A 26478-nucleotide genomic window follows, 5' to 3' on the forward strand; every position below is an offset into this window, starting at 1 on the left:
CCCTAGAATGTAGTGCCCGGTGGACGTCTGTTCTGTTAATCGTTTAGATGTATATAGTGCGTCGAGCATTTAATCACGACTAGATAGATGAAAATTCACATTGTTTTGTCTTTTTTTTTTAAAGCAAAGTTAGTCTTTTCATGAGACATGTCCCGTAGTAGAACTGTTTGTTTTTCTGTGTCAGTGGTTTGTAAAGATTGAGGACAAGGCCCTTGCATGACAAATAATCATGTTAATATCAAACCGAGTTTGTTTGTTTGTTTTTTATTTAAACACGGGTAAAAATACTTGCACTCAGCCGTTAGGCTGTTTTTCAGCAAGTCCGTATGATATACACTGTACAAAAAACATAATGTGGTACAATCAACGTATAGAATAATACATAGACAATAATCGGTATAACCAAACAAAAAGATGGAAAAAAAAATACATATATACACAGCATTCTTAACAAAACAGTCAGACAGTAGAATGCAGTAAGAAGAACAAAAAAAAAAAATCTCGGAAAGGAAGTGATTAAAAAAAAATATTACTCAGAAATAGAAAAACTCATAAATCAAGGAAGAAAACAGAATCGATATCCTTCAGAAATTGTGCTAACCTTGTACATGTTCTCGTGGCTTCCGGTAATTGATTGAATAATTGAGCTGCTATGTAAATAGTACTACTTTTGCAGAAATTGGTCTTTGGTTTTGGTAACAATACTTTAAACGCCGAGTTCCTCAGATTGTAATTAGATACTTTTACGTTCACTTGATAAGTCAGAAAATCAGGCAAGAGGTTATTTAAAACTTTGTAAATAAAAACAACAAGATCTTTTTTCACTTTGGCACTGAGGCAGTCAACAGGCAGCCTCCCATACAAAATTCGTCTATTGTGACGATGATCCACTTTCAGAACAGTTCGCAAGGCTCTGTTCTGAAGTATTTGCAGTCTTTTTATATTACCAGAATTTGGTTTCATCCAGATGGTGTTACAGTACTCAAAGTGAGTACGAATCATTGTATTATACAGGGTTAATGCGGTGTCTTGGTCAATGTATGATCTTGCCCTTCTTAAAGGGGAAGGCTAGTAACTGATCAGTGGGAATCAGTGGAAATGCTGGAAGATGATTGTTCCAATCCTTATGGGATTCATTCAAGAGTTCATTGTATATCTATTGTTGTGTGAAAATGATTTGCTTCAGAATGGTCTCATATTCAAGTAATGTGCAGTTTAATGCTTCCAGGTTAGCGTCCCTGGTCAGTGACGGTGCATTAATCTGCACATTATTTGAATATGAGACCGTTCTGAAGCAAATCATTTTCACACAGCAATAGATATACAATGAACTCTTGAATGAATCCCATAAGGATTGGAACAATCATCTCCCAGCATTTCCATTGATTCCCACTGATCAGTTACTAGCTTTCCCCTTTAAAGCGTACAAATTACGTAACACTTTACTTTTTACGCTGTCAACCTGTGGTTTCCACAGTGCATGGGGAGAATGAATAGCAGGCATATATAGTTGATAATTACGTGAGCCTCAACATCTCTGAAGATGGTTGTACCACTTATCAAGTTGCATGTCTTATTCAAGCGTCTTCAAGAATGCCAGGATTACTAGCCTTTCTCACCAAAAAAAAAAAAAAAAAAAAAAAAATGGCCGTGAAGGTTAGATTGCTTTTTCACTGATTGAAGGATTCATTTTCCAGTGAACCAGAGCCCTTTTTCTTAACATGACGCATGTCATATATACATAATTACATATCATTTCGTCAGAGAGAACATACATCACAATATTAACTTTTTATTCTACAAATAAATGGGCAGCTAGGGTCTATACAATGATCATTTGAATTGCTCAACATTATTGAACGGAGTATTGAAGCACTTAATTATAAAAGTAGATACAGGAATTATACTATATCTTCTTTTGCATATTCAATAATGTAGTACAAATCTAACGCTGTTAAATTGATTCGTCGATTGATGTTTCTCTATGTTTCTCTTGATCTCAAAACCAAAATCCATAGCAGACAAATAAAATGCTCCTGATAAAGCCAACAATAATTTCCGCGCAAGAACCGAAAATTAGAGTTGGAACGCTCATCCATATTTTCATTCAAATAATGGTCAAATCAAAGCAGTTTAGGTGGATCAAGATTACAACTTGAGCGTAGGCTTAATATGATGTGGAAATAAAAACCCTCAAATGTCAGAAAATTTGTTGCGGTTTTAAACAGGTAAATCGGAAATGCGAAGATTTAGACAATATGCATTACACACATACACACACAGGCACGCACGCACACACACACACACACACAATGTAGGGATAGACGTATTGCACATAACGAGTGTTCTAAACAGGAAAAGACTACTAGTAGTCCTTTTTGCACATACTAGGAAAGGCAACGCTGTTGAAATATCAACTTTATAATGAAAACGTGGAGTACATTACACATTGATTTAATAAAGAAGTGAGAAATTTGAGTAATACACATAAAAAAGAGACAAAAGATGCGTGGTCACCAAACTAGGTATGGGCTGTGACTCGTGGGATGTATGACTCATGGACTTTTTTTCAATGTCAAGCTCGTGAACTGTATAACTCATGGGTGTCGGTCTCGTGGGATGACCCCTCCAACAGGATCACGATGACACTTTGGGCCTACTGGCACCCATGTTTTTAGCAACAGTGAGAGTTTCAACACTCTGTTTTCATTTAAAAAAAAAAATGTTTTTCATGCTTATCCTAGTCAGAATAGAAGCGAAAAAAAAGTGCGATCAAAGTATGCAAAATGAACACAGCTGGCTTGGCACGCACGGAGTTTGTGGGTGACGCATCGCGGAATAGTTTGTATTTTACATGCCTTATTGAAATGAAAGAATTTAAAAAAAGTCAAGAGAAGGCTCACGTTCCCGTGTAGGGCCTACTTGTTAGACCGTTTCTGTAATGCATTACAGCTTTTGGACGTTTCTTTCCTTACAGCCTAGTATTTCATTCACCTGCTCCCTCCCAGTACAGTGGCGGATCCAGAGGGGGCGCAGCCGGAGCACGCCCTCTTATTTTTCGTTAAAAACAAGAGAAATACACAACAGAAAAATAATGAAATGAAACCTGAAGTGACACCAGAAATATTAGTTTCGCCCCCACCCCTTATTCCAGGATCCGCCCCTGCAGTAAGTTGCACAGGCTGGAATTCACCTATAATTCTTGCTAGGCAGGGCGAGTCTTCGACAAGCTTTGTGGTTATAAAGGGCAACTTTTTTTTCAGCAAAGCATAATGTCTGAAAACATTACAGAACCGGTCTATTGGCAACACATTCACCGTCAGTAAAGATATGAATGATACCTCATAACAATAAACGAGATTTGATCTACTCGTCACTGAGACGTGTAATATAAGGTGATAAGCAGGAGGTGATCAGAAATCTTGATCGGCACCTTTTAAAGGGGGACAGCTAGAAATCAAAGCAGTAGGCCTACAAGATACAAGACGAAGGGAAGTCGCTTACTACCTTTAGTATTACGTACGTATGGGTGAGGGAGTAAGTCGTAAGTCGGTAATTGTGTAAGGGGTCTTCGACACGACGCATGACACTTAAGTGTTTTAGGGCTAATCCTGACCTTGGAATAGGTCTTTTCAAATTTGAACTTTGACCCAACTTTGCACAATCAAGATGGCTGTATTATATCATCATGCTGTTTATTGTATGATCACTTGGGCAACCTCTTTATGACGAGCCTGCAAAATGCCTCAGCAATGCAACATGCAATACAAAACGAAGGGAAATTACATGTGTGCGGGTAAGTGAATAGGCCTACACTTGACAACATGACTTCAATGTGAACAAAACCAGAGTTTAGCTCAATTAAAACAAAAAAAAAAAAGCACACGAAACAAGCAAACTACAACAAAAATAGATCAGAAATTTGTCAAAAGTGAAAAACAAGGTGATCCTAAATCTGTAATTGAGGCCATTAGCCATGCAATTTTTGAGATGTTCATCAAAGAACAGGAATTTGAACATGGTATCTTGCGTACGATAAGCTGCAGATTATGTCCGTGTAAAAGATACGCATTACCAATAATCTTCAGATATTCAATGAACAAATGAAAGATACATTTCGATAGCCCAAAATGTCAGCAGGAACATATCTAAATCTTAGATAAATTTAGGCATTGTTTACCATTGGGAGCAGTGATTTAATGAATGTTAGAGCTATCACATTTTCTGCATAATAGTGTATGTCAGTTGTATCACAAAACATCTTACCATGATAATCACAACATTTCGCTATAGAGCCTAAAGTGTAAGAAGATACGATGTATCACTAATTTTTCCAATAAGCCATAACTGTAGACTGATTTTCTAGAAGCAATTTCATAACAGCTATTGTTCATATTTTGTATACTAGCAATACTTTATTGATTGTATTCATTATTTGTTTTTTACATTAGTTGTTTCTATCCCTAAGTGGCATTTTAGAACTACTTAGAAACACTGAAGGTGGGTTTTTGTTTCATCTGCAAATGGTAAATGATACCTTTCAAGATAGTGACGTATTTCTACCTGGACACATTTAATGTTTATAACATTTGCATTTCAGAGAATAAAGAAACGGCGTTAGAGATATAACACGCAAAATCGTCAAATTTTATAAACTTCACTTTATTCGATATTTTCGCAGAAAAGACATCATCAAATTGAGAAACTGAGTTACAGTCCCAAAAGGGAAGATACTGATCTCTGCGTAAAAATTGATCGAGGATAATTTTGAGATTTCATTTGTATACTTTTTGTTTATATAAGAATATCTTAGTTTTAATAAGAACAAAATATGTAACAGAATGGGGGGCGGGGGCGGTATTGCCAATCCTGACGAGCTTCAATGAATTTAAGATGAACATTTTTTTTTTTTTTGGGGGGGGGGCATACGCAAGTGAAGAGCGCAAAGTTTCGAAATGCCCAAAATGGTCTGAAACGTTGCAAAATTTCTTTTAGCGTTAATTGTAGCATTTTGACATTTTTACTAATGTAATTATACTGTCAACTGACTGTGTTTGTGGAGGTAATCTATTCTGATGTAACTTTAATCCCCCCTTGTTTCATTGGCATGATAAAAGCACCCGGTCCTATAGCTCTCAACTCCATCACAAACACGGAAGGGAAACAAGTCCGTTGGGGTCGCGTGTCGAATGCTAACCGTTTTGAGGCATATGAAGTTCAGCTTGTGCGGAACAATCTTCCTGAGACGTGCATCAACATCACCAATGCTAGTAACACCACCGTCACCTTTCACGACGCTATACCGTGTGTCCGCTATGTGTTCAGAGTTCGTGTTCGACAAAGAAGGCAGAACGTTGGGCCTTGGCAAAAACTAAATATTACATTCCACGGCTTGAAAGGTAATGAAAAGACTTGTAACATGAAATTCAACATTTTTATAAAATGAAATATCATCATATGTTCTATATCTAAGAAAGCAACACCAACGAATATAGTTACTATACACACTTTGCAATAATAATCATTGTTGCGCAATGCATTACGCATCTGAATTCTTTCTCTCCATAATGAAATGTTTGGTCTATCATGTATAATAGGAGTGATTACGTACTCTTATAAAAACATGTTAAAAACTATATAATTTGTAATCAAATACTCGATTTTTTTTATTAGAAATTATGATTTATTGCCCTCTTACATAGGAAACTATCGCCTAATCTGATATTTAATAATATTTCAACCAAGCTAAAGCCTACTAGACTTTTCTGACAAACAATATGAAAAGCAGGAATTGCTATGCCATAGCATATGACTTTTGTCTTCACGCCTTTCTTTCATTTATATCATCGTGTATTGGTATCTTTTCTAATCAATCACCAAATTACACTGGCATTGAACATAATCGTATGTGGCTGAAGTTAGGCTGGAGTATAGTATTTTCCAATCCTAAATCCAGAAATCTTTATCTTCATTATTGGATATTTCTTTAACTTACAAATAAAGTCATTTCAACACGGGACACTACTTGGTAAAACTTACTTTTGAAGCTTGCATCACCCTTTTGGAGTAGGCTATACAGAGCTCTATAGTAATGGATGCTTTGAATGAACTCGTCAGAAGACCGTAAATGACATTGACAGATGACAAATACATTGTGACAGAGTTACTAAGTTCCTCGGCCAGGGCACATAATTATTATTATCTTTTCCTCAAGGGACAATGAGAAAACCAATTTGTGTTTATGTGGACAAATTACATGCAATATGAAGAAATTTGAGCACCCAGACTGAGTAATAAAGGGCATATATCCCCTACTATTATTACTATTATTGCACAGGAAATGTGAATGTTTTCTTTTCATCACTGTGTAATATTCCAATATCTTTTGAGGTGTGATGGTGTCACTTTGATATTCCGTGCCTGTCAGCTACAATCCATTCTGGTTCCCTGACATTTTAGGATTTATAACATGTATAATATACACATACCCAGAATGATTTTGAATTTGAACTCCGCCTGGTCCAATTAATGGGAACTGTTATAGGATTCAAAATCTGCTGCTTGAGATATTTTCAGTAAGTGTCATGCCTTGCTCAAGTTTTTAAGAAATCTTTGTAAGTGTGTGCGTGTGTGTGTGTGTGTGTGTAAGTGTGTAGTGTTTCTATACTCTAAAGCCCTAATTAGTAACTTCACTTTAAGCAATGGATGTACGAGCTGCAAAATGCTAAAGATTCACGATGTTTGTGGTGCTTATTTGTTGATCATATATATCATATATATCACACATCACTGAGTGGTGCTTTACGCTTAAAGATTTAAATTCAAGATTCAAAATTATTTCCATCAAATAAGCAGAGAAATTATGTACAATGCATGCATACGCAGAGGATATTTGTAATAATTGCAAAATGTGATTGAACAAAGTATACATGTGAAATGAGTAACATAAGGATGGGAATGGAAATGGAGGGTTCCACTAAGAACCAAAGCTTGCACGATAATATGGGACCTTTTACGCTGTTATGGCTGTGTATTATCATTTTTTACGTGATATAACGTTACAGTTCGTCATTAGTATTATAATTATATTATTTCTCTTAGTGTGGGCGAACACGACATCTTCGACAACAGCGGAAGTTTCATGGTCACTCTTTGATCAGTGCAGCGATACCACAGGATTATTTCTGCGCGTTCACCGTAGGGTTGTGCGGAGAGACACATGCTCTGAGGAACGCTTAACCGAAACTCGATGGGTACAGATCAAAGAAATAGCGCTTTATCATGGAGAAACGTCAAACTCTACGATATTACGAGACTTTGAGCCTTCCACAACATACGATATTAAAGTCCAGCTTTTGCAGCGAGATGAAAGCGGCGTGGGGTTCAACATAGCCGTTTCCAATGCCGTTACAGTCACAACATTTGCTTCAGATATCGGTACGTCTTTCACAGGAAAATGTATTAGTATAGAAGAAATCTACCGCCTTACTTTATAACCATAAACAGCCCTGCCCCTATACCCATACATCCATAGACACTGGATGGCTTGAATTGGTTTGAGACTTCAAATTGCACTTCGCTGTGATTCTTTTAGATTTTTAGGACAATCAGTGAAAATAATCGCTAAATTGCAAATCCTGTTTTGTGCAGTTGTACGCATAATTATTTTTATTGTTCTCTGAGTACGTACAGAACATTGTATTCATAAATTGTTGATCTTTCCATTGCGTACCATAGGTGAAAGAAATATGTGATTGTAAAACTCATATTTATACGATCTTTAAGGAACTATCTAATGCAACCTCATCATGACATTCAAGGTATATACATAGGATTAATACTAGCTGGTGCAACCATCACTTTCTTAAGTTGTTTTTCCCCATAAGAGAATCATCTTTACTGCAACCGTATGCACCGTATGAGCTGCTCTCGAGCCATTACACAGATGCATATTGAGCCAGGAATGATAATGACGTTTTCTGCACACACACAAGCACACACTCACGTATCTGGGTCAACTCCGAACGTGCATGATCTGTCATTAGATTTTTACGAACTTTTCTATTTTAGACATGCTGAGATAAAAAAAAAGTACTAGTGTTTTTCCCACAAAATTGTTGATGCCTCTTCATAACAGAGTAATTACTCAAAGAAAGCCATAACTGCGCAATATCCTAACACAACTATTGTGATACATTATGGGGAATGGATTAGGCTGGGGGAAGTTGGAAAGAATGGCATAATGTGGATCAGTATAGCAAAGGCGCATCCCTGATTTTGTTGTCTAATCTCAAGTTTTGTTGTAATTGCATCTATTGTTGCAAAATTTTCTTGTCATAAGAGTGTATGGAAATAAGCATTGACTTGAGAGCTGCAAAGACAGTCATAAACTTTACTATGTTTTCATGATAACCTCTGACAGCACCGCATCCAAAAGTGTTTCTGCGATCTGAGTATGATCATGTATTTATTTAATAGTAACTGTAAAACACAATCTATCGTCACTAACGAGATTTCTATCACAATGTCACGCATGTTTCCATTTGGATCTGTAGGTACACTTTAAGTGGGAATTAAGAATCTGTGCTAAATACAGCCTTAGCCTGTTGTTTTCTTCATTTTCATTCTTTGTCATGCCCTTGTTTTTCACTATTAGCGCCATAGGTGATGGAGAAAAAAAAATAGACATAGAAAAAACGATGATCAAGGTATAATCATATAACTTTCGCTTCCTGTATAACTAATGCATACGTTATGTTTGCACTTTTGATTATATCTTTTCGTATTATATTCCTTTTTTTTTGCGAATATAGGATCATTATCAGCGGAGTGGGTACAAGGGACGACAATACGTTTGTCATGGGTTTACCAAGTCACTGAGGGATGCATGTACTCCTGGCAAGACTTGCAATGGCGTGGCTATTACAAAGTTATCGACAGAGACTTATGCGAGACATTATTGCCAAATGAGTCATTTAACACAATTTTTCCTAATCGAAGCATGGAATTCACAGGACTCTCTCCCCTGAACTCCTATAATGTATCTCTCGAGCTTGTGCGAAGGGATTATGGAGAGACCGAGATCACCTTGTTACGGTCAGCAAACGTCACAATCGACAGCCTTGAATCAGATCGTGGTAGGACTTTCCCAGCTTGATGCAACTTGATACAAGCCCATCAATAATTTTCCCCTTCACACACATTTGGGATATTTACAAATTAATCAGCAACTAGATTATTGGAACTGAGTTATATCATATTTAACTTTCCATGACTATACAGAAAGAACATAATAGACTTTGAATAAGATTCTGAAAATGGCTGCGAGGTAGGTCTGTTCCATATTTTCGTCCGTACAGTTTGTTTGTCATGCGCATAGACAAAGAGTAAAGTATAGAATACCCAAAATAAAATGAGATCTGTTATGATTTTTCTAGATTCAATTCGTGACTGTTGCGATCATTGGTGTTGACAAAATCAAATAGTCCTAATTTCGAATGTCAAAAGTAATATGGAGAAAGTAAGGGCCGTTTGAAACTGAGCGTATCCAACAACGTTTGGCATATTAGTGAGGAAGGGTTGGTCATGATTATTAGGACACTTGAATAGCTGGACAGAAAATGTCACAAGATCTTATTGCTCACATTTTCAATTTCATCGTTGATATACGAGTCAGGGGGCTCACACATAGGCCTACCAACGTACGTTTAACATGTATCTATACATGCGTGTGTATGTGTGAACACATTTCATATCATGACGAGCATATTATAGAGCGCGTATATGGGTGGTTGTGGAAGCAGGGACATTCATTGTAGGATTATAGTCGGTAGCCGAACAGTAATATAATAACCATAATCGCCAGTTAAATACAATTATAGCATATTGTAAGAATTGATTTGTACCAAATGGTACCTCCTTCCCTACAGTGACCGTCGAACCATCTGCAGATAAGAAGAACAGTTTACTTGTCCAGTGGTCGCTAGCACCCACGTGCTTGGGTACCTACCGAGTGATTTATCAACCCCTCCAATACCTGGCTTGTCCCTATCATCCAGTCAGTGAGACACGACAGATCGCCACTGAGGGACTTCAAGACCAATCTTTTCGATCTTATAGAAATATTCTGATTATTCGAAATCTCACTAACTTTGCGACGTTTCACGTAACCGTAGAAAAGATAGCTGGAAGTGGAAAAGTGATAGCATCCGTGTCGGGGCAAAATACCACCGGAAGGGACAGTAAGTTTAACTTTCTCTTTGAACGTACATTGTGTTGAATAACAAGTACAGTAAAATATCTGACAAGTGACGACTCTAACATAATCAAAGACCTCACTGATCTCGAACAGAGAGACATATTTAGAATGAGAGCTGACACGCTATCAAATCGTGCTTCAATATCTCATATGTGTTTTATTGAATGGGAATTCGGAAGGGAACTGGGGTTTCGATCGTGGCAGAATCTTCGTCAGAGGTTAAGTCTTAAATAGATTGTATCATCTAAAATCTGAAGTACTCTCGAGATCACAAAGTGCTCCAAGTGGGTTACAATGTATGAGATCATTTAAATCACATTCCTTCTAATATTTTGATCCCATAGTATATTTCTGCAATGATGACAATCATCCTATCTCTGTACCTTGTTAATTCCATCTAATCCTGATTGAATCCCATTTTCTTTGCTCATTTTCCACTAATAAATCATATTCACTTCTGGTCAATTTTCTTCTTTCTGCATTTATTAGTCTATTAAGTTTTACATCTTCTTCCTGTATACTGTCCATACACCCCTTAATAGGGGCCAACCGGACATCATTACGAGCTAATAAATTGTGAGAGAATATGATCGTCAGTTCCCAGAACGTGAAACGTCATATTGCTGTTTGCTCTCAAACAATTTCAGCCAAAGTCTTGTAAAAATTACTTTAATGACGTGGTAAAAACAACAAAATACTGTCACTAAAGACAATATTCCCCCAGCAAAGATACCCACAATATCAATTCTTAGAAAGAAAGAAAGAAAGAAAGAAAGAAAGAAAGAAAGAAAGAAAGAAACAAACAATATCTCTTTTACCCACAGTCTCGAAGTGCATTTTCCTATTAATTTCTCTTTGAAATTAGCACCTTCTGCGATCGTCAGCAGGTTCAACGTTACCGGAACGACTGTATCCTGGTATCCGATCACATGTGAGAACGTAAGAGCGATATTCAAATATTACGAAGTTGTATTGCGACGCCAACATCTGGAAAATAGCACGCAACGTTATGAAGTCCATGAGCGAGAAAACACGACAGTGTTTCTTCACGCGGCATTACCTTTTACAGACTACAAGCTTGGAGTCAGAGTTTGGAATACTGTTGGACCAAGTGCTTGGACAGAGGCTGATTTCCGATGGGGCACTGAGTTAGGTGAGATATGAAAAAGATCTGTTACACGTTATTTTACCTGTATTTTCAGAAACACGTGTGTTTGAACTTTATACATGTAAATATATATATGTATACATGGGCAGTAATGTAGTATAGAGTACTGTGAGAACATTTTCCTCTTTATTTCTAAGGGGCTAAAGAGGGAGGGGTGTCAAAAGATATGCTCCACCCCTAATTCTCCATTCGGCAACTCATGGAAAAATGCTTTTTTGTATTGTGTTGGTAAAGTCTTATTTCTTTGAGATTAAGAAATGTATCTTCCTTCGTGTTTTTTTTTTTAAGGCAAATGTACATTCTTTTTTGGTGGGGGAGGGGATGGGGGATAGCCAACATAACAGTAGCTTGCTTGCGCTTCATGTTATCTATCAACCCACCTTTTTTTAGCACACACAGATTTATGTACTTACACATACGTAATACTTATGAAATCGTGTTGAATACGTCGTTGTTAAGAATTTGACACAACTGTCAGTTACAGTGCTTGATACACTGTAGGCCTATATAGTTACGTATAGCATTGTATATCTGTGTTTGTGTTTAAATGTGTGTTAATAAGGAGAAGACAGTCAAAGATTTTAAAGTTTTTCATCACATCTTTCGTCATTCATTCAGCAGTGATTTGGAATTTTGTAATGTTTATAAAACACACACACACACATACATATATATATATAAATATGGATAGGGCCTTTATACAAAAATATATACATATACATATACATATATATATATATATACATATAATTATATATGTACACAGGGCATATATATATATATATATATATATTTACATAATATATGCATTATGCGTCTACACAAGTACTCATACATAGTATTCAAAGTACATCGCGATCATTGTAGTTGGAAAGAACATAACCTGTGTACTTTTCCAATTCTGTATCATTTTCGCAAGAGTAGTGAACTCTATGTCAAATTCAAACGGAACCACCATGGGATGCTTAATCGCCTTTGCGCTGATTCTCGGAGTAGCGTGTTTCATGTAAGTGCCAGAATACATCAAGTAAAATTTGTGTCGTTTTGTAATTGTGACATCAGATCACAACGTACGTAGAGCAGCAGTTATCTGTTGCCACATTCTCAGAAATAGTAAACGACAAAGAAGCAGAACAGAATAGAACAGAACAGAACAGAATAAGCATCTTGAGAGATATAATCCGGGAGTCAACCGCTAGGTCTTAAACTAGATAATGAAAGCACACCACTGTAAATTATCAAAAGGAAATTGTTAAACAATTTGTATGGTGTATCCCTTAAATAAAAACGGTTTTGATTTTCGTTTGAAGGAGAATATAGAGAATAAGTAATTTATAGGGGCAAGGTTATTTCAGTATCTCTGTTCAGTAAAATTATTGTTTACTTCACCAAGATGGTAGGAGTACGTGGAAGGTGATAAATGCGTTACTACGAGTTGGGTAACAATCTCGTAGCTGTCAATAGAGCTGACCGTGCAACATAATGGTAATCCCCGTGCGTTACCATGAGATAGCATGTCCAGCATTCGGAAGAAACTACGACAGAATACGGAAGTAAAGTGCACCCTAGACAATGCAAAAAAAAAAAAGAGAAGAAGATAATGATAATTTCGACATACACTCGGTCGATCTCGTGAGTAATTACTTTTTCCTCTCGTCACAATACTTATTTCATACCTATTATGATTCCACAGTATCTACTGGAAGAGACGGAAGCGAAAGTTGTCTACTAGTGTTGCCGCTACGGTAGCCACTTCAGCTAGAATCGGTGGGTCTCAAGAATATGGAGTAAATTACAGGTAAGCAGCTATCGTGCCTTTGGCAAGTGCGCTTTGCGTCTTCAAAGAAGCGTCATGTGTTTCCTTGTTTGTTTGTTCCATTGCTCATGAATATTCCTTTTCTTACTTTATTCTTCAGATGATACTGATTTTGTTTTTTATTTTCAGTCACAGGAACCTGGCTGGAGGCGAAGAAATCACAATGCGTTGTGTTCAGCCCAGCGAACGTAAGTAGAGTTCTCCTGTGCAAATGATGATTACGTTTTGTAGGTTGCAACGTTATATTTTGCAACTCCAGCATCAAATTCATTCCATCAGTCTGTTCCATTTCTGGGCTTGAATGTCTGTGCAGTATACATACGGGCATGATATCACTTTATTTTACATATTCTGTAAGCAAGGGCTCAGTTATACTTTTCTTCTTACCGTGAATACCAAAAATGGTACAAAACAACAAACACACAAGATTAAACCTTTACCATTAAAGCCACGTTTGCCAACGTGTGTTGCCAGTTCATACATCTATTCATTCAGAGAAACTTGACAGATATAGAATACGAAGAATCGTATTCACTCCTCGATATGTGCACTTACTAATTGAGAATCTAGCCCATTATGGGAGGACCGTGTCTAGTGAAGTCTCTATAAATTGTTGCTAAAAATTATCCTTTCATGTTTTTCTTGGTTTGTCGACAATGACAAGATGGCGAACTTTAATGCTAGCATCTACAACCAATTGAATAGAAAATCCAAAAGAAAAAAAAACCACATAACTGTAAGCTTACTTTTACACTCTCAAAACATCCGAGTCAGACTGACCCGGAACTGGGTCCGTTGGGGTCATACACCGTTCCGGGTCAATAATGACTTGGAATTTGGTCATGAAGACCCCGAATGGGGTCACTCTGACCCAATTCATGACTCTGAATTGATCATATCTGACCCCATTCCTTGTCATTTCTGACCCGGAACGGTGTGTGACCCCAACGGTCCCAGTTCCGGGTCAGTTCTGACTCGGATGTTTTAAGAGTGTAGAGGTTAAATTCGTATTCACCCCAGTGAATGACTACGGAGATGACGACGATGGTGATGTCGACAATCGATTCAACTGTGACAAAAACAAGCAGGAAGCATCGATCTACGAGAATGTCCAGCCGGATGACCTGCGACAGCCAGCTATTGCCATAGACCGGCTGGCCGATTACATGGCTGAGATTAACTCACGGGGATTCATGGGCTTCATTGAGGAATTTGAGGTAGACGGGTTCATCCACTCTTGCGATTACAGTAATTTACTAAATAGTCATCCTTACAGTGATTGACAATGTAGTATAGTTGCCTACGTAAAATCCATATGAGTTATACAAATGTCTGTAATGTTTTCTTTTCCATTCTAGTGTTTGGTATGTCACGTGTAATTTACGTTTTACCATTGCTTATAGCCTTGCCCATTATTTCTCGTCGGTATATGCGCCAAACTGCTTACCGACAAACTGCTTACCGTTTTGGTTGGTCTTTATTTACTGATGACAATGATACTTTAAAAAGTTGACTTACATAGATTGTATTTTATCGATTGAGCCGTGAAAAGAATGTTTTATGTAATGGACATTTCATTATGATTTTTTAGTACTTCTTTATAAGACTTCATTTCTAACAACGATTGCTCTCTCCTTTAACATACACCAATCAGATGCTTCAATTAGATCAGACTTATCTGAGCGACGAAGCCAAGAAGAAGGAACACCAGAAAAAGAACCGCTTCCTCAACATCTTACCATGTATGTTAGACACAATTCTATGTTCCTCCTCTTTATTTTATCTTCGGTAAATATCATCTGTTCAATTTTAAAACGTATTTCAAAACGAAATATAAGCATCTGAAATTTGTCACGTATTGAGCAATTCACTTGCAAACATTTTCCTATTAATGTTGCTTTCTGTTTCATATTTTTTGTCAATTATTGAATTTAAACCTGATCCACCACCTATAATTCAGCGATTTAATTTCATTTCAGATGACCATTCTCGGGTGAAGCTGAACTTACGTGGGAGAGACCCATATTCTGACTACATCAATGCATCGTTCATAAACGTTAGTATGACCAATAAACCCCATTACATGTACATGAATGTAAATTTGAAAGTCTGGAGAAGGTATTTCAAGAGCATCCATACTTGTTTGTTATGTTAAATACTGCATTACATGTAAAAATGAATGTATGTATGCATGAACGATTATCTGATAATGTGCACAATAGCGATCAGATAATCGTTCCCTCTTTTTTCTTTCTTTCTTTTTTTTTTTTGCACAAGCCAATGCTGCCATGTTATCTATATTATGGAGATTTACTTTTCTATCTATCCAGGGTTATGATGCACCGAGCAAGTACATAGCTGCACAGGGTATGTTGCATTCATTCTTTGATAATTGTGAGCAAAAACATATTCATTTAGAGGAATAATGTTCCATTATAGCACACTTGATTGTTAAACATTTTCCTGCTCCTTTTTATTTAAGAAAATTATGTTGGTAAACAGAAGTTTAAAAATAATCGAAACCACAATGCGGAATCCTATATAGACACTCATCGAAGTGCAGTCTTGAATTTGGATGAAAATAAAAAAAAAAGAGTACATAGGAATGAACCTTTGTCATATGCTTTCTTCTGTAGGGACGTTCATTATCACTGAGCTAAATCAATGTTGACAATTAAAAAATATTAAATTAATATTGATTTTCTTCGGATATTTATTCAAATGTCTCCCATATCTTTATACTTTGTATTTTTTTTTTTACATGCAGGTCCGACGACTGCGTCTATGCACCACTTCTGATATTGATTTTCCTCGGATATTTATTCAAGTGTCTCGTATGACTTTATACTGTGTTACTTTTTATATGCAGGCCCGACGACTGCGTCTATAAATGACTTCTAATATTGATTTTCCTCTGATATGTATTCAAATATCTCCTATAACTTTATACTGTTTTTTTGTTTTGTTTGTTTGTTTGTTTTTTTACATGCAGGCCCGACGACTGCGTCTATAAATGATTTCTGGCGCATGATCTGGCAGTATGACTGCAAAAAGGTCATCATGCTCACTAACATCGTGGAAGGCAAGAAGGTTTGGCAGAAAAAAAAAAAAAAACATAAACACACAGTTTTACAACTATGGCAGTCAGTATAGAACCAGACGTGGCTTTTTGCACTATTCTAAGCATATGCATACATCATGTTTTGTGGTTGTCTGGTATTTCACATCATGAATATAAGAAGTGGTAATATACACATGTATTGTGATCTTTCTAATTTTTATGTCTTCGCACGTGTTTCGAGTTAAATCAAAGTGTGTACTTCCACTCTCCGAACTGTAAGCATCATCTGCCAACATCATATCAATAACAGTTTAGTTGTAAATTAACAGTTTGTAGTTTACTCTGAATAACGAACTCAATCGGAAAATAAGTTGTAGGACTAATAGATATTGTGGCAGAGCAACGACGACTTTGTTTTGGCTGAGCAATGTTTCCTTCTAATTGATCCTACCCTCAGAAAAAATGTGAACAGTACTGGCCAGGCATGACACCCTGCTCCTTTGGAGAATTTCGCATCGTTCTGCAAGACAATCAAGTGACCAAGAATTACACCATTCGGCGATTCGATGTTGAGGTAATAAACGTGCAGTATTACATAAAATACTGATATAATTGTGTCACATAAGCAACTTTTTTTAAAAAATACAAAACAAAGTATAAATAAACACGTAACTTTTGGCTATACTGCTCTGGGTTCCGGGTTCGAGTTCCCCCTCCCCCTTTGGTAGTTGGTACTGCCCCAGCGTCGTGCCCGGTAGACCGCAGGTCGTCAGCGCGTGTGGCTCAGTATAGGTGTTGCTCAGCAGGTGTGGCTCAGCAGGTGTGGCTCAGGTAGCGACGCTCGTCCCTCGTACCGGTAGTCGCCCCAGCATGACAGTCCTGCTCGCCGACGCTGATTCAAGCCCCGTACCAATGTGTCTTATGTGTTAACCAAAGTGTTTCTTTGCCTGATATTTCCTAACGTCCGTACTTATACACAAACTGCTAAAATCAATTAACATATGGCTCAGACAGAAGTAAGCATTAAAAATCCTCTTCACAAAGCAAATTATCTCTACTTACTAAATTAAGACTTCCCTAGCACCTAATCATATTCCTGAATATCATTAACCCAACTTCATAGCCGGATGAGCTCGCCTGAACCTAACACAATGATGTAATACGGCATAACTGAATCCAATTAACTAATTTTCTTATATATATATATATATATATATATATATATATATATATATATATATATTGTCTGGGGTGTCCTAACCAACAGAGACGTCATTGACCTAACAAAATTTTGTACATAATCAATGGATATATACGTATAAACACTCGAGGCAAATAATCCTTTCCTGACAAAGTGGTCATTTACATCACCACTAGAGATAATCAGTTTTTTTTTTTTTTTTGTAGTCCGAGTTGAAAAAACAAATAAGTTGCAAAATATTAATATCTCCCGTAGGTATAGCTATCATAACAATTCCGAAGTATTTATATCATTGCAATATATTTTATATTCTATGTATATACTGTATAATAGCTTACTAATTGTATACATACACGTGCGCTTTAATTTACATATAAAATTAATCATTCATTCCTAAGGGATAATGGGGTTGATGAAAGACTTTCCGTACAATTCAATAACCATTTCCAGAGTAGGTGCAACCATTGTCTTTGAAGAGCTGCGCTGCATATTAAAGTGTAAAACATTGTACTATTTCAATTTAAACTTAACAGTCGCTTGTCTCTTGGTAGTAGAAGTAATGCTTTTCGATTTAAAAGGCTCTTCCCTCATCCTTCAGACTTCTGTCGGCTGGCAAGCATTAATCTTTTCTTAGATACCAGAATGACAGTCCTGAAAATGACACTGCCTTGTCTACATCACACAGATGGCTGGTGTACACCGAGAGGTGGTGCAGTATCATTACACAACGTGGCCGGACATGGGGGTACCGGAACAACCTTCTCAACTTATGAACTTCATCGAGGTCACAAGAGAAATGGAGGAAGGAGCAAGCAAGTCGCCTATTGTCGTACATTGCAGGTACTTTTAAAATTCAAGCAGCTATTGTAAAGTCCATTGTACACAAGAGTGTTTTTGTCTTTGTATTAATTCCTAAATAGATCACTGAAGATATTGTCATTGAGACCGCTCTCTGTATGATCTCTATTAGTAATGTACATTTTTTTTTGTGTGTACTTGGCATAAATTTTGCCAGACATTGCGGTAGATAACTAACAGGAGATTTATTTCATGGACTATAGTTTCCACTGTTTTTCCCCCTCCGTAACAGTCTCCATGCGATGGGGTAATATCAGATATTCCGTTTTTGTCATGACAAAAAACAAACAAAAACAAAGAAACAAACAAACAAACAAACAACAAAGACATCATGGCCTCCGTAATTTATGAATATTACATTTGAGAATTGAGATGCATTTCTACCTAAATTTTACCTTTATTTTCCTTTAAAACCTTCGTGAAAGTCAAAAGCCCTGCAATATGATCTTAGATATCGAGGGTATCCAAGAGAAACATATCATGCTATACACCCAAAGGCATCAAGCACGCTTTAAAGCTTATAGGATCAATTACAGGATCAAAGTTGTAGAATCTCAGGCATGCATTGCATTGAAGCTCTCCTACCTACAAGGTTACATCTAATTAATACTATAAATCTAACTGCTTTTAGTAGAACCATACCTGTCAGAATAGATTCGTAATGTTAGGTGTGTCGTATTATTACAGAAACTTTACGCTCTCTTGCCGACAAGAATAATGAAGCTGGTACATTAAAATTTCCCAAATCTAGAAATGTATTCTTGCCATCTTATTATCATATCATACTACTGTTATTATTACTATTATCATTATTATTTTTTATCATTACAATTACCATATACCCCACCCCCTAATATACTCTTCGCGCTCCGTGCTTTGTTCTGATGCCACGCTCTATTAAATCGTAACTTTTCATTGCTATACACTTATCCCCCAGTGACAGATTTATCACCCAAGTCATTCATTTCACCAACCTAACCACAAGTAACCCAATGCAAATAAACCAGAGATTAATTGGAGGAAATGTTGAGCCAAGCAAAGTAGAAAGTGTTTCAGTATAAAAATTAATTGCGTGCTCATATCAATGGATGTCACATTGTTATGATATTGTGTGATTCCATTCTGCAGCGCCGGCGTCGGGAGGACTGGCACGTTCATCACACTGGACGCTATGCTAGACCAGATGAACGCTGAGGGAGCTGTTGGTATCTTCAACTTCATCGCGAGTATGAGAAAGCACAGGGCAAAGATGGTGCAAGTTGTGGTACGGATAACACCGAACCAAAACATTACGGAAGTCTCAGGTTTAACAAAGATGATATCATTTTTCTTTCGTAATGATTCAAAATTTAGTCAAGACTGTTTGAAGTCACCATGAATGAAGCCAACACACACACGATAGTTAATTTCCTCTTAATATTAACAACTAATATTATTTTTACTTTTTATGAGTCTAACAAAATCTAGGCATATCAAGTCTTGCCTAATCTGCTCGCTTAGTGGAAGAAGTTACTTTTATTTTGGCTACACAAGCATTTGTATTTGTATTTTTGTTTGCTAGTTTATAGATTCTAATGAAATGTATAGAACATTAAACTAGATTTTAAGATTTTATTGAGATGTTCATCGGTCAAAGAAAATGTCTTTGTGTAACGTGTCTCCATTTCTTGTATAATCTCATCATTGTCCACTTCACTCAGGAGCAATACCAGTTCATCTATGCCACTCTCCTAGAAGCCCTTACCTGTGGTGAAACGACAATTCCAAAGACTGACTTCGTAACTCGTTACCGAGCCATGAAATCACCGAGCCCCGATACAGGAATGACGGCTCTTCAGGAGGAGTTCGAAGTGAGGAAAGGAGAAGCGAGAGACAGCCACACTAGAAAGATAAAGATACCCCTAAATGGATAAGATAAATAGATAGATAAATAGATAGATAGGTAGATAGATAGGTAGGTAGATAGATAGATAGATAGAAAGTGAGCTTGAGAAGAAAAACCAACAAACAAGCATACAAACCGACAAACGTGCTGAAGCTGCGTTATGAAGCTCTGCATCACTTCAATATTATTTTCTTGTCAATATTTAAAACTTTGAAAAATTCATTGTTTCCGAGCAAGCGGTTTCGCCCTTAATTCGATCGAAAAACACACACAAAACAAATTAGTCTGAAAATTCGTTTTAGACATGTGAAACCATACATTACAAGGCATTTTTACACGCTTTTTCCAATTTTCATCAAAGTTTCACAAAGTGTCTCCCTTTAATATCTTTTAAATTTACTGTTTTGTAATTAGATTTTCCTTGTACAATGCAAATAACCTATTTCCAAACCTCTCCCACTGGGCTGTATAATAATTTTCCTTTCGAATCCCTCGTACATGAATGTGTAATCACAGCAGTGTACCCTGCCAAGCTATAGTAGGCCTACATAGCAGTGGTAGAACCCTCAAGAAGAGCGTGCAATCCCCGACGGAGCCATACTGCATAATAGGTAAGGTAATATGATAGGTATTATGATTGTTCCTATTTTCAAAAAGAATGTAATGTGATTACGTTAATTATGACGTATGTTCATTGTAGTTTTTTTTTTTTGTTATATCTTGAACCTTCCATTCTATCTCTTTTCAATAAACTAGTTGCTAAGAGCGTATACTGTTATACCAGGAAAAAATGAAGTCACCGCTGCTACACGTGAGGAGAATTTGGAGAAGAACCGCTATCCAGACGTAGTTCCACGTGAGTTCATTGTTTGTTCATTAATTTTGTGTTCTTTTTTCGATCTCTATGACCGAGTCCTCTTCAAATATAATATGTATAAACGTAAAGATAATGGTAAAGAAATGCATCCACAAACATAGATACAGATTAGCAGCGTGGGATGACAAACTCATAATTGTACTCATAAATTGTAGATCTAGTATGATATAAAGATATCCTTTTCCTCCATAATGTAAAATCAATACTTAGTAACTTGTTACTCTTGTTATTCCTTAGAACGACGACGCTAGTCTCGGTTGATGGCCTTCATAATTATCTACAATACGCCACTTATAATGCGGCACTTCATCCGAAATGGATCACCCCCTCCCCCGCCCCCAACACACACACATGCACACACATTAACAAGACTGAAGAAGGAAATGCAATATCAAGTAGGTCCCATACACAATTTCAGATCTGCGGACCTGCCCAAATACCCACTGGACACGAACAAACAGACAAGCATACAGTGATGCAACTCTCGCACACACACACACACACACACACACACATATATATATATATATATATTATCATATCATATCATATCATATCATATCATATCATCATATCTATCTATCTATCTATCTATCTATCTTTATAGCTATCTGTCTATGCATGTATAGATGTACTCGAGGATATTATTCTGTATTAATGTTCGTTAAAAACATGCCATTCATTCCAATTATCATTCTTAATTTTCATGATTATCATAATACCTTCAATCATTCGTTTCCTATCTCAATTGTCATCATCATTGTCATCATAATGTGTTGGTAACACTTACAAAGATAGTATTACTGCAACATGTCAAACGCTTATGTATGATTTTTTATTCGTTCATTTTGTCACCATTTTTTCTATTCCCATTTCCATTCTTTTCATTCTGTCATTGCAATTTCGTCTCTACCCCAACCAGCCGACAGGGTGCGCCCTTACCTCATGACTGAAGTCGAAGGCAGCACAAATTACATCAACGCAACTTACTTCCCGGTTTGTTTCTGAGTGATATAATGAAAATTAGCTCCAATTGCTAAAAAGGATATATCATTCATAATCACAAGGTTGATCACAAATTTCCCAGATATAAAGAGAAAACATAATGATCAAGTATACAATGATCACATTTTGGTTCACGTGCGATCTTAGGAAAATTTTATTTGCAATAGCAGCAACTACAAAACGAAAATAATCGTTTTTTCTGGGTGTGCCAGGATCCGTTAAAATTCAGACGAGTCCAAGAATTAGTCTGTTATATTTTTGACGCAGACTCGGCTATGTTGGATTTGTCGTTGGATGACATTCTACTTCAGAACTGCCAGTAAAGCCTTTGTTATTGGGGTTGGATCATGTTGAGTGTGTGATGTAATAATTAGCTTAAAGATTGTGAAGTTCCATTAGTATTACCATTTCTTTTTAGCAAACTATGAAACTATAAGCAATGGATGCTCTGGGCTATCTGTCTTTGTGTAATTCTTTAACAACGAAACAATTATCTAATGAACAGGATGAGTATGTACGTATTTACATAGTAACAGAACACCAGCCATCTTTTTTTTTTTTTTTTTTTTTTTTTTTTTTTTTTTTTTTTTTTTTTTTACTCTCAAAAGGCAAGACTGTGAGTTTGATGACTTTCACAAATTGTATTTAAAGTACTAAATTATAAACTCGCTGAAATTGTGAGTATATTATATTTTGGCGCAGGGCAAGAAGAGCAAGAATCAGTTCATGACCACACAAAGCCCTCTATCAAACACAGTGGTGGATTTCTGGCGCCTCGTGGTAGACTATAAGGTCACCAGGATCATGATGCTACATGGGGACACACCTGATGAGGTGAGTAGCTAGATCATAGTAACACAACTTTAATTGGGACAGCATCGTTGGTACAGTATGTCTCAATATACCTTAATACAATAATACTCGCTTGTTCAGAAAATCTCAGAACTTGCACTTCCATTCCTTCAGCCTTTAAAATTCTGAGGCCCCGGCATGAAAAAGGAGAACATCTATTATTAGGCTCACATTCCTCTACAATGTTCCTCTTTCAGTACATGTATACTTTCTTGGCAGATTATAATGTTTGTATTAGAGGAATACATAATACTCAAGATTAGAATATACATCTTGCACGAACAGGGGACTTAATATACCTATTGCATCATTATAAACGCCTTAAAGGGATGATATAGTATTGGTGGAGATGAGGATTTGGCTTTTAACTTTCTGCGAGATAGCAAGAAACCAATTTTGAAATAATACAGAACATATCGTTCTAAGAGAAATTCAACATTTATCAGATGAAAATCGGTTTTGGAATGGCTGAGACATCCAAAAACTAAGTAAAACAAAACGATCGTAATAAAAGATGGGTCCAACATTTTATTAGAATCGCTCTGTTTTGGTCTCAGCCATTTCAAAACCAATTTTCATCAAATAAACATTGAATTCCTCGTGGAATTACATGTACTCTCATATTTCATTAGAGATTTCTCATTATCTCACCAAAAATGTTAGAAACCTGAAATTAGGTCTCAACAAAACTATACGATCCCTTTAAACTGTAATTGCCACTTGTTGTGCTTCTTTCAGAATATGTATACTTTCTGGGCAGATTATGTTTGTATTAGGGGAATCATCTCAACATCAGAATACACATTTTGCACGAACAGGAGACGTATCTATATTGCATCAATAACATATAACCCCTTAAAAGCTGTGTAAAATGTCCATGCAGCTTGCATTGTTGCACATTGAGTAGGAAATTCAGTCGCATTTCTGTGCAATTGCCATTTCCATATGCATAAGACCTTCGCAAAGTACTGGCCCGAGGATGGTGAGCTTATCTGTGGTCCTTTCGTTGTGACCAGCACCAAAGAAGTTGTCATGCCGGGAATTGTGGAGAGAACATTGACTGTACGCAAACAGACGTCGAAGGTAATAACTGTGTCAGCACGTACATGTATATCCTCAAATAGAGTGCAGTTTGCGAGTATATTATAAAATTAACCACAGCCTTGAGCATTGCCTAGATTGTTTTCTGTTTCGCCTCCCGGCTCTTCACTGTTCGTACCTACTCAGGGCTGTATTAAAAAAAAAAAAAAATCAATGCCCATCATGAATATTGGACTCTTACGTGAGGGTACTTATGTTTTTCTCGTGAAACATCCTTTAGATTATGTGATCCTGCATCACAAAACAAACAGAAAGTCGCCAGACAAGAAATTTTAGTTAAGAGCATATTCTGAAAGAGCAGACTTTAAGCTTTAAAGTGATGTATAACTCAAATCAAGTGGACTCTACTAACCTATCTGAATATTGGAAAGAAAGCACACACTCAGGAAAAGTGTGAACTGAGAAAAGAGCCTCTGACGTACAGTGTCTATTCAAGCGCTTAATCTTTACCAAGCCGTGCTGGCTGTGGGATGAATGGGACAAAAACAGGATGTAAACCACCGGAGTAACAACAATGAAGGGATTATCAGATTAAAGTGAAATTGAGCCTGCCTTGTAAACACATTCTGTCCATAATCAATGCCAACTTTCAAAGCAGTAGCATCATCCTTTCAAAAGTTATTACAGTTGAAAGTGAAGAGTGTGTACACGGTTTTTAAGAAATGAAGACACACCTAATCACACTATTCAACAACAACAAAAAAAATGTTCGAAATAAACTGCTAAAAAACACACTTTTCTAAATTTATGATCCCAAATTTTAGCATAATGTAGAAGAAGACTTGCTCTTTCGGAAAATATGAAAAAGGTCAAGATCGGCTAAGTCGACCCATTTCACCTTTTTTCAGTCCTCACACAAAATCAGTGTGTATGACTTTTTGTTCGTTTTGTGGTGTGCGGTCACTTATAGTAACCTGTACCGGAAGGACTTATTGAAGGCGATATAGTTGTACTCCACCAACTGTGAATTCGTGCTCAGTTTTATTAACAGTTATATATTCAGAAAGGAGTATAATCTACAAAGATGTCCGAATTAATGAATTTAAATCAATGAAGTCTTGCATCGTGTCGTTTTTATTGCAACTGGTTGAAAATATTGATTTTCCTACATCGACGTTTAACGTCAATTTTGGACAATTTGCCAATCAGTTGCAATAAATGCAATTAAAGAGGTATTGTAAAATTTGTGTGTTTATGTGTGTGTGCGTGTGTGCGTGTGTGTATGTGTGTGTGTGTGTGGTTTTTTTTGCATGCATACCTAATACAGATAGGTGTAGAAACAAAGCTGAATTGAAATGAGCTGAAATAAATAAAATGATGATGGAAGAGAATAAAGAGAACTGAAGTTCAAGCACCCCTACATTTCAGTGAAATTCAATTCAAATAATATTATTTCCATTTAAAGTAATTCAAAGCAACATACACAACGCTTACATGAGTACATAATATTGTAAGGAACTTTGAATCACATAAGTTTCAACAAAACATGAATACAATATCATGTTAATATCAATTTGGGTTTCTACAGAAAAGTAAGGAAACAAGCAAGCAAGTAACCCGTATGTTTATCATGATTTGCCATGCAATACCTACAACTAACATGTTCCACTTTTGTGTTTTCCCTTATAACTTCACATCACCGTAGAAACAGTTGCAAACTGTCTACCAGCTACAGCTGGAGTGTAGCCACGTGGAGGATGACGGACCGCCCTCTGCGTCGGACATGATCTTCATGCGGACTCGTTTGAAGAGCTGGCCGACACAGGGACATGACAGCAGTCCTATCCTTGTTCATTGCAGGTTAAAGAATATTATTGGTTACAAATGGAAGATTACGAGACGGGAGAGAAAATATTCAGAATGTTTCATATTTAAAGGAAAGCTTGAAATGTAACTGATGACAATTACTATTAGCATGACGAAATGTAGGGACATATGGCTAAATGAAAGAAAGATATTATTCAGAGGGGTGAATGTTCAGGTGCAAGTTTTGTCACTTTGTCTCCCTCTACAAATTAAATTTGTTAAGATCGCAACTGCTGATCTGTAAATTAACAAACATGTCGGGACATATGGCTAGTTATTCAATCCTAGATTCACAACGCTCTGTACACATACCAGGCAAAATCTGTCACATGATAATATAGGTTGTTGTTGTTGTTGTTCTTCTTCTTCTTCTTCTTCTTTTTCTTTCTAGCTCTTCTTGCAATACTTTAAACTGAACTTTTTTTGAGTATTTGCGCTCAAATCAAAATAGGAATACTTTGAGAACATTAAGCGGCAATTTAAATTTCTTTGGTGATGGCCAGCTTTTCCATATGTGAGGATCATGAGAGGAAAAAAAAAATGAATTGTGATTCACTCGTAACACCGAATCAACGACCCAAATGCAGTGC

General features: G+C 36.7%; 1 protein-coding gene across 1 annotated transcript in view; it reads left to right on the forward strand.

Moving 5' to 3' along the window:
* Positions 1–26478, forward strand: part of LOC140236487 (uncharacterized) — a 42192-nt gene that overhangs the window by 4805 nt on the left and 10909 nt on the right. Inside the window, exons 5-26 of the mRNA XM_072316410.1 lie at positions 5118–5399; positions 7102–7437; positions 8814–9137; positions 9930–10241; positions 11124–11411; positions 12351–12432; positions 13120–13224; positions 13372–13430; positions 14263–14459; positions 14897–14984; positions 15222–15298; positions 15573–15609; positions 16235–16332; positions 16761–16877; positions 18190–18344; positions 19491–19626; positions 20063–20212; positions 21004–21103; positions 22047–22120; positions 22832–22963; positions 23936–24064; positions 25728–25882. Coding sequence (XP_072172511.1) covers positions 5118–5399; positions 7102–7437; positions 8814–9137; positions 9930–10241; positions 11124–11411; positions 12351–12432; positions 13120–13224; positions 13372–13430; positions 14263–14459; positions 14897–14984; positions 15222–15298; positions 15573–15609; positions 16235–16332; positions 16761–16877; positions 18190–18344; positions 19491–19626; positions 20063–20212; positions 21004–21103; positions 22047–22120; positions 22832–22963; positions 23936–24064; positions 25728–25882 — 3433 coding nt within the window. The remainder of the gene's footprint in view (positions 1–5117; positions 5400–7101; positions 7438–8813; positions 9138–9929; positions 10242–11123; positions 11412–12350; positions 12433–13119; positions 13225–13371; positions 13431–14262; positions 14460–14896; positions 14985–15221; positions 15299–15572; positions 15610–16234; positions 16333–16760; positions 16878–18189; positions 18345–19490; positions 19627–20062; positions 20213–21003; positions 21104–22046; positions 22121–22831; positions 22964–23935; positions 24065–25727; positions 25883–26478) is intronic.

Source organism: Diadema setosum, chromosome 13 (assembly GCF_964275005.1).
Source record: "Diadema setosum chromosome 13, eeDiaSeto1, whole genome shotgun sequence".
Classification (NCBI taxonomy): domain Eukaryota; kingdom Metazoa; phylum Echinodermata; class Echinoidea; order Diadematoida; family Diadematidae; genus Diadema; species Diadema setosum.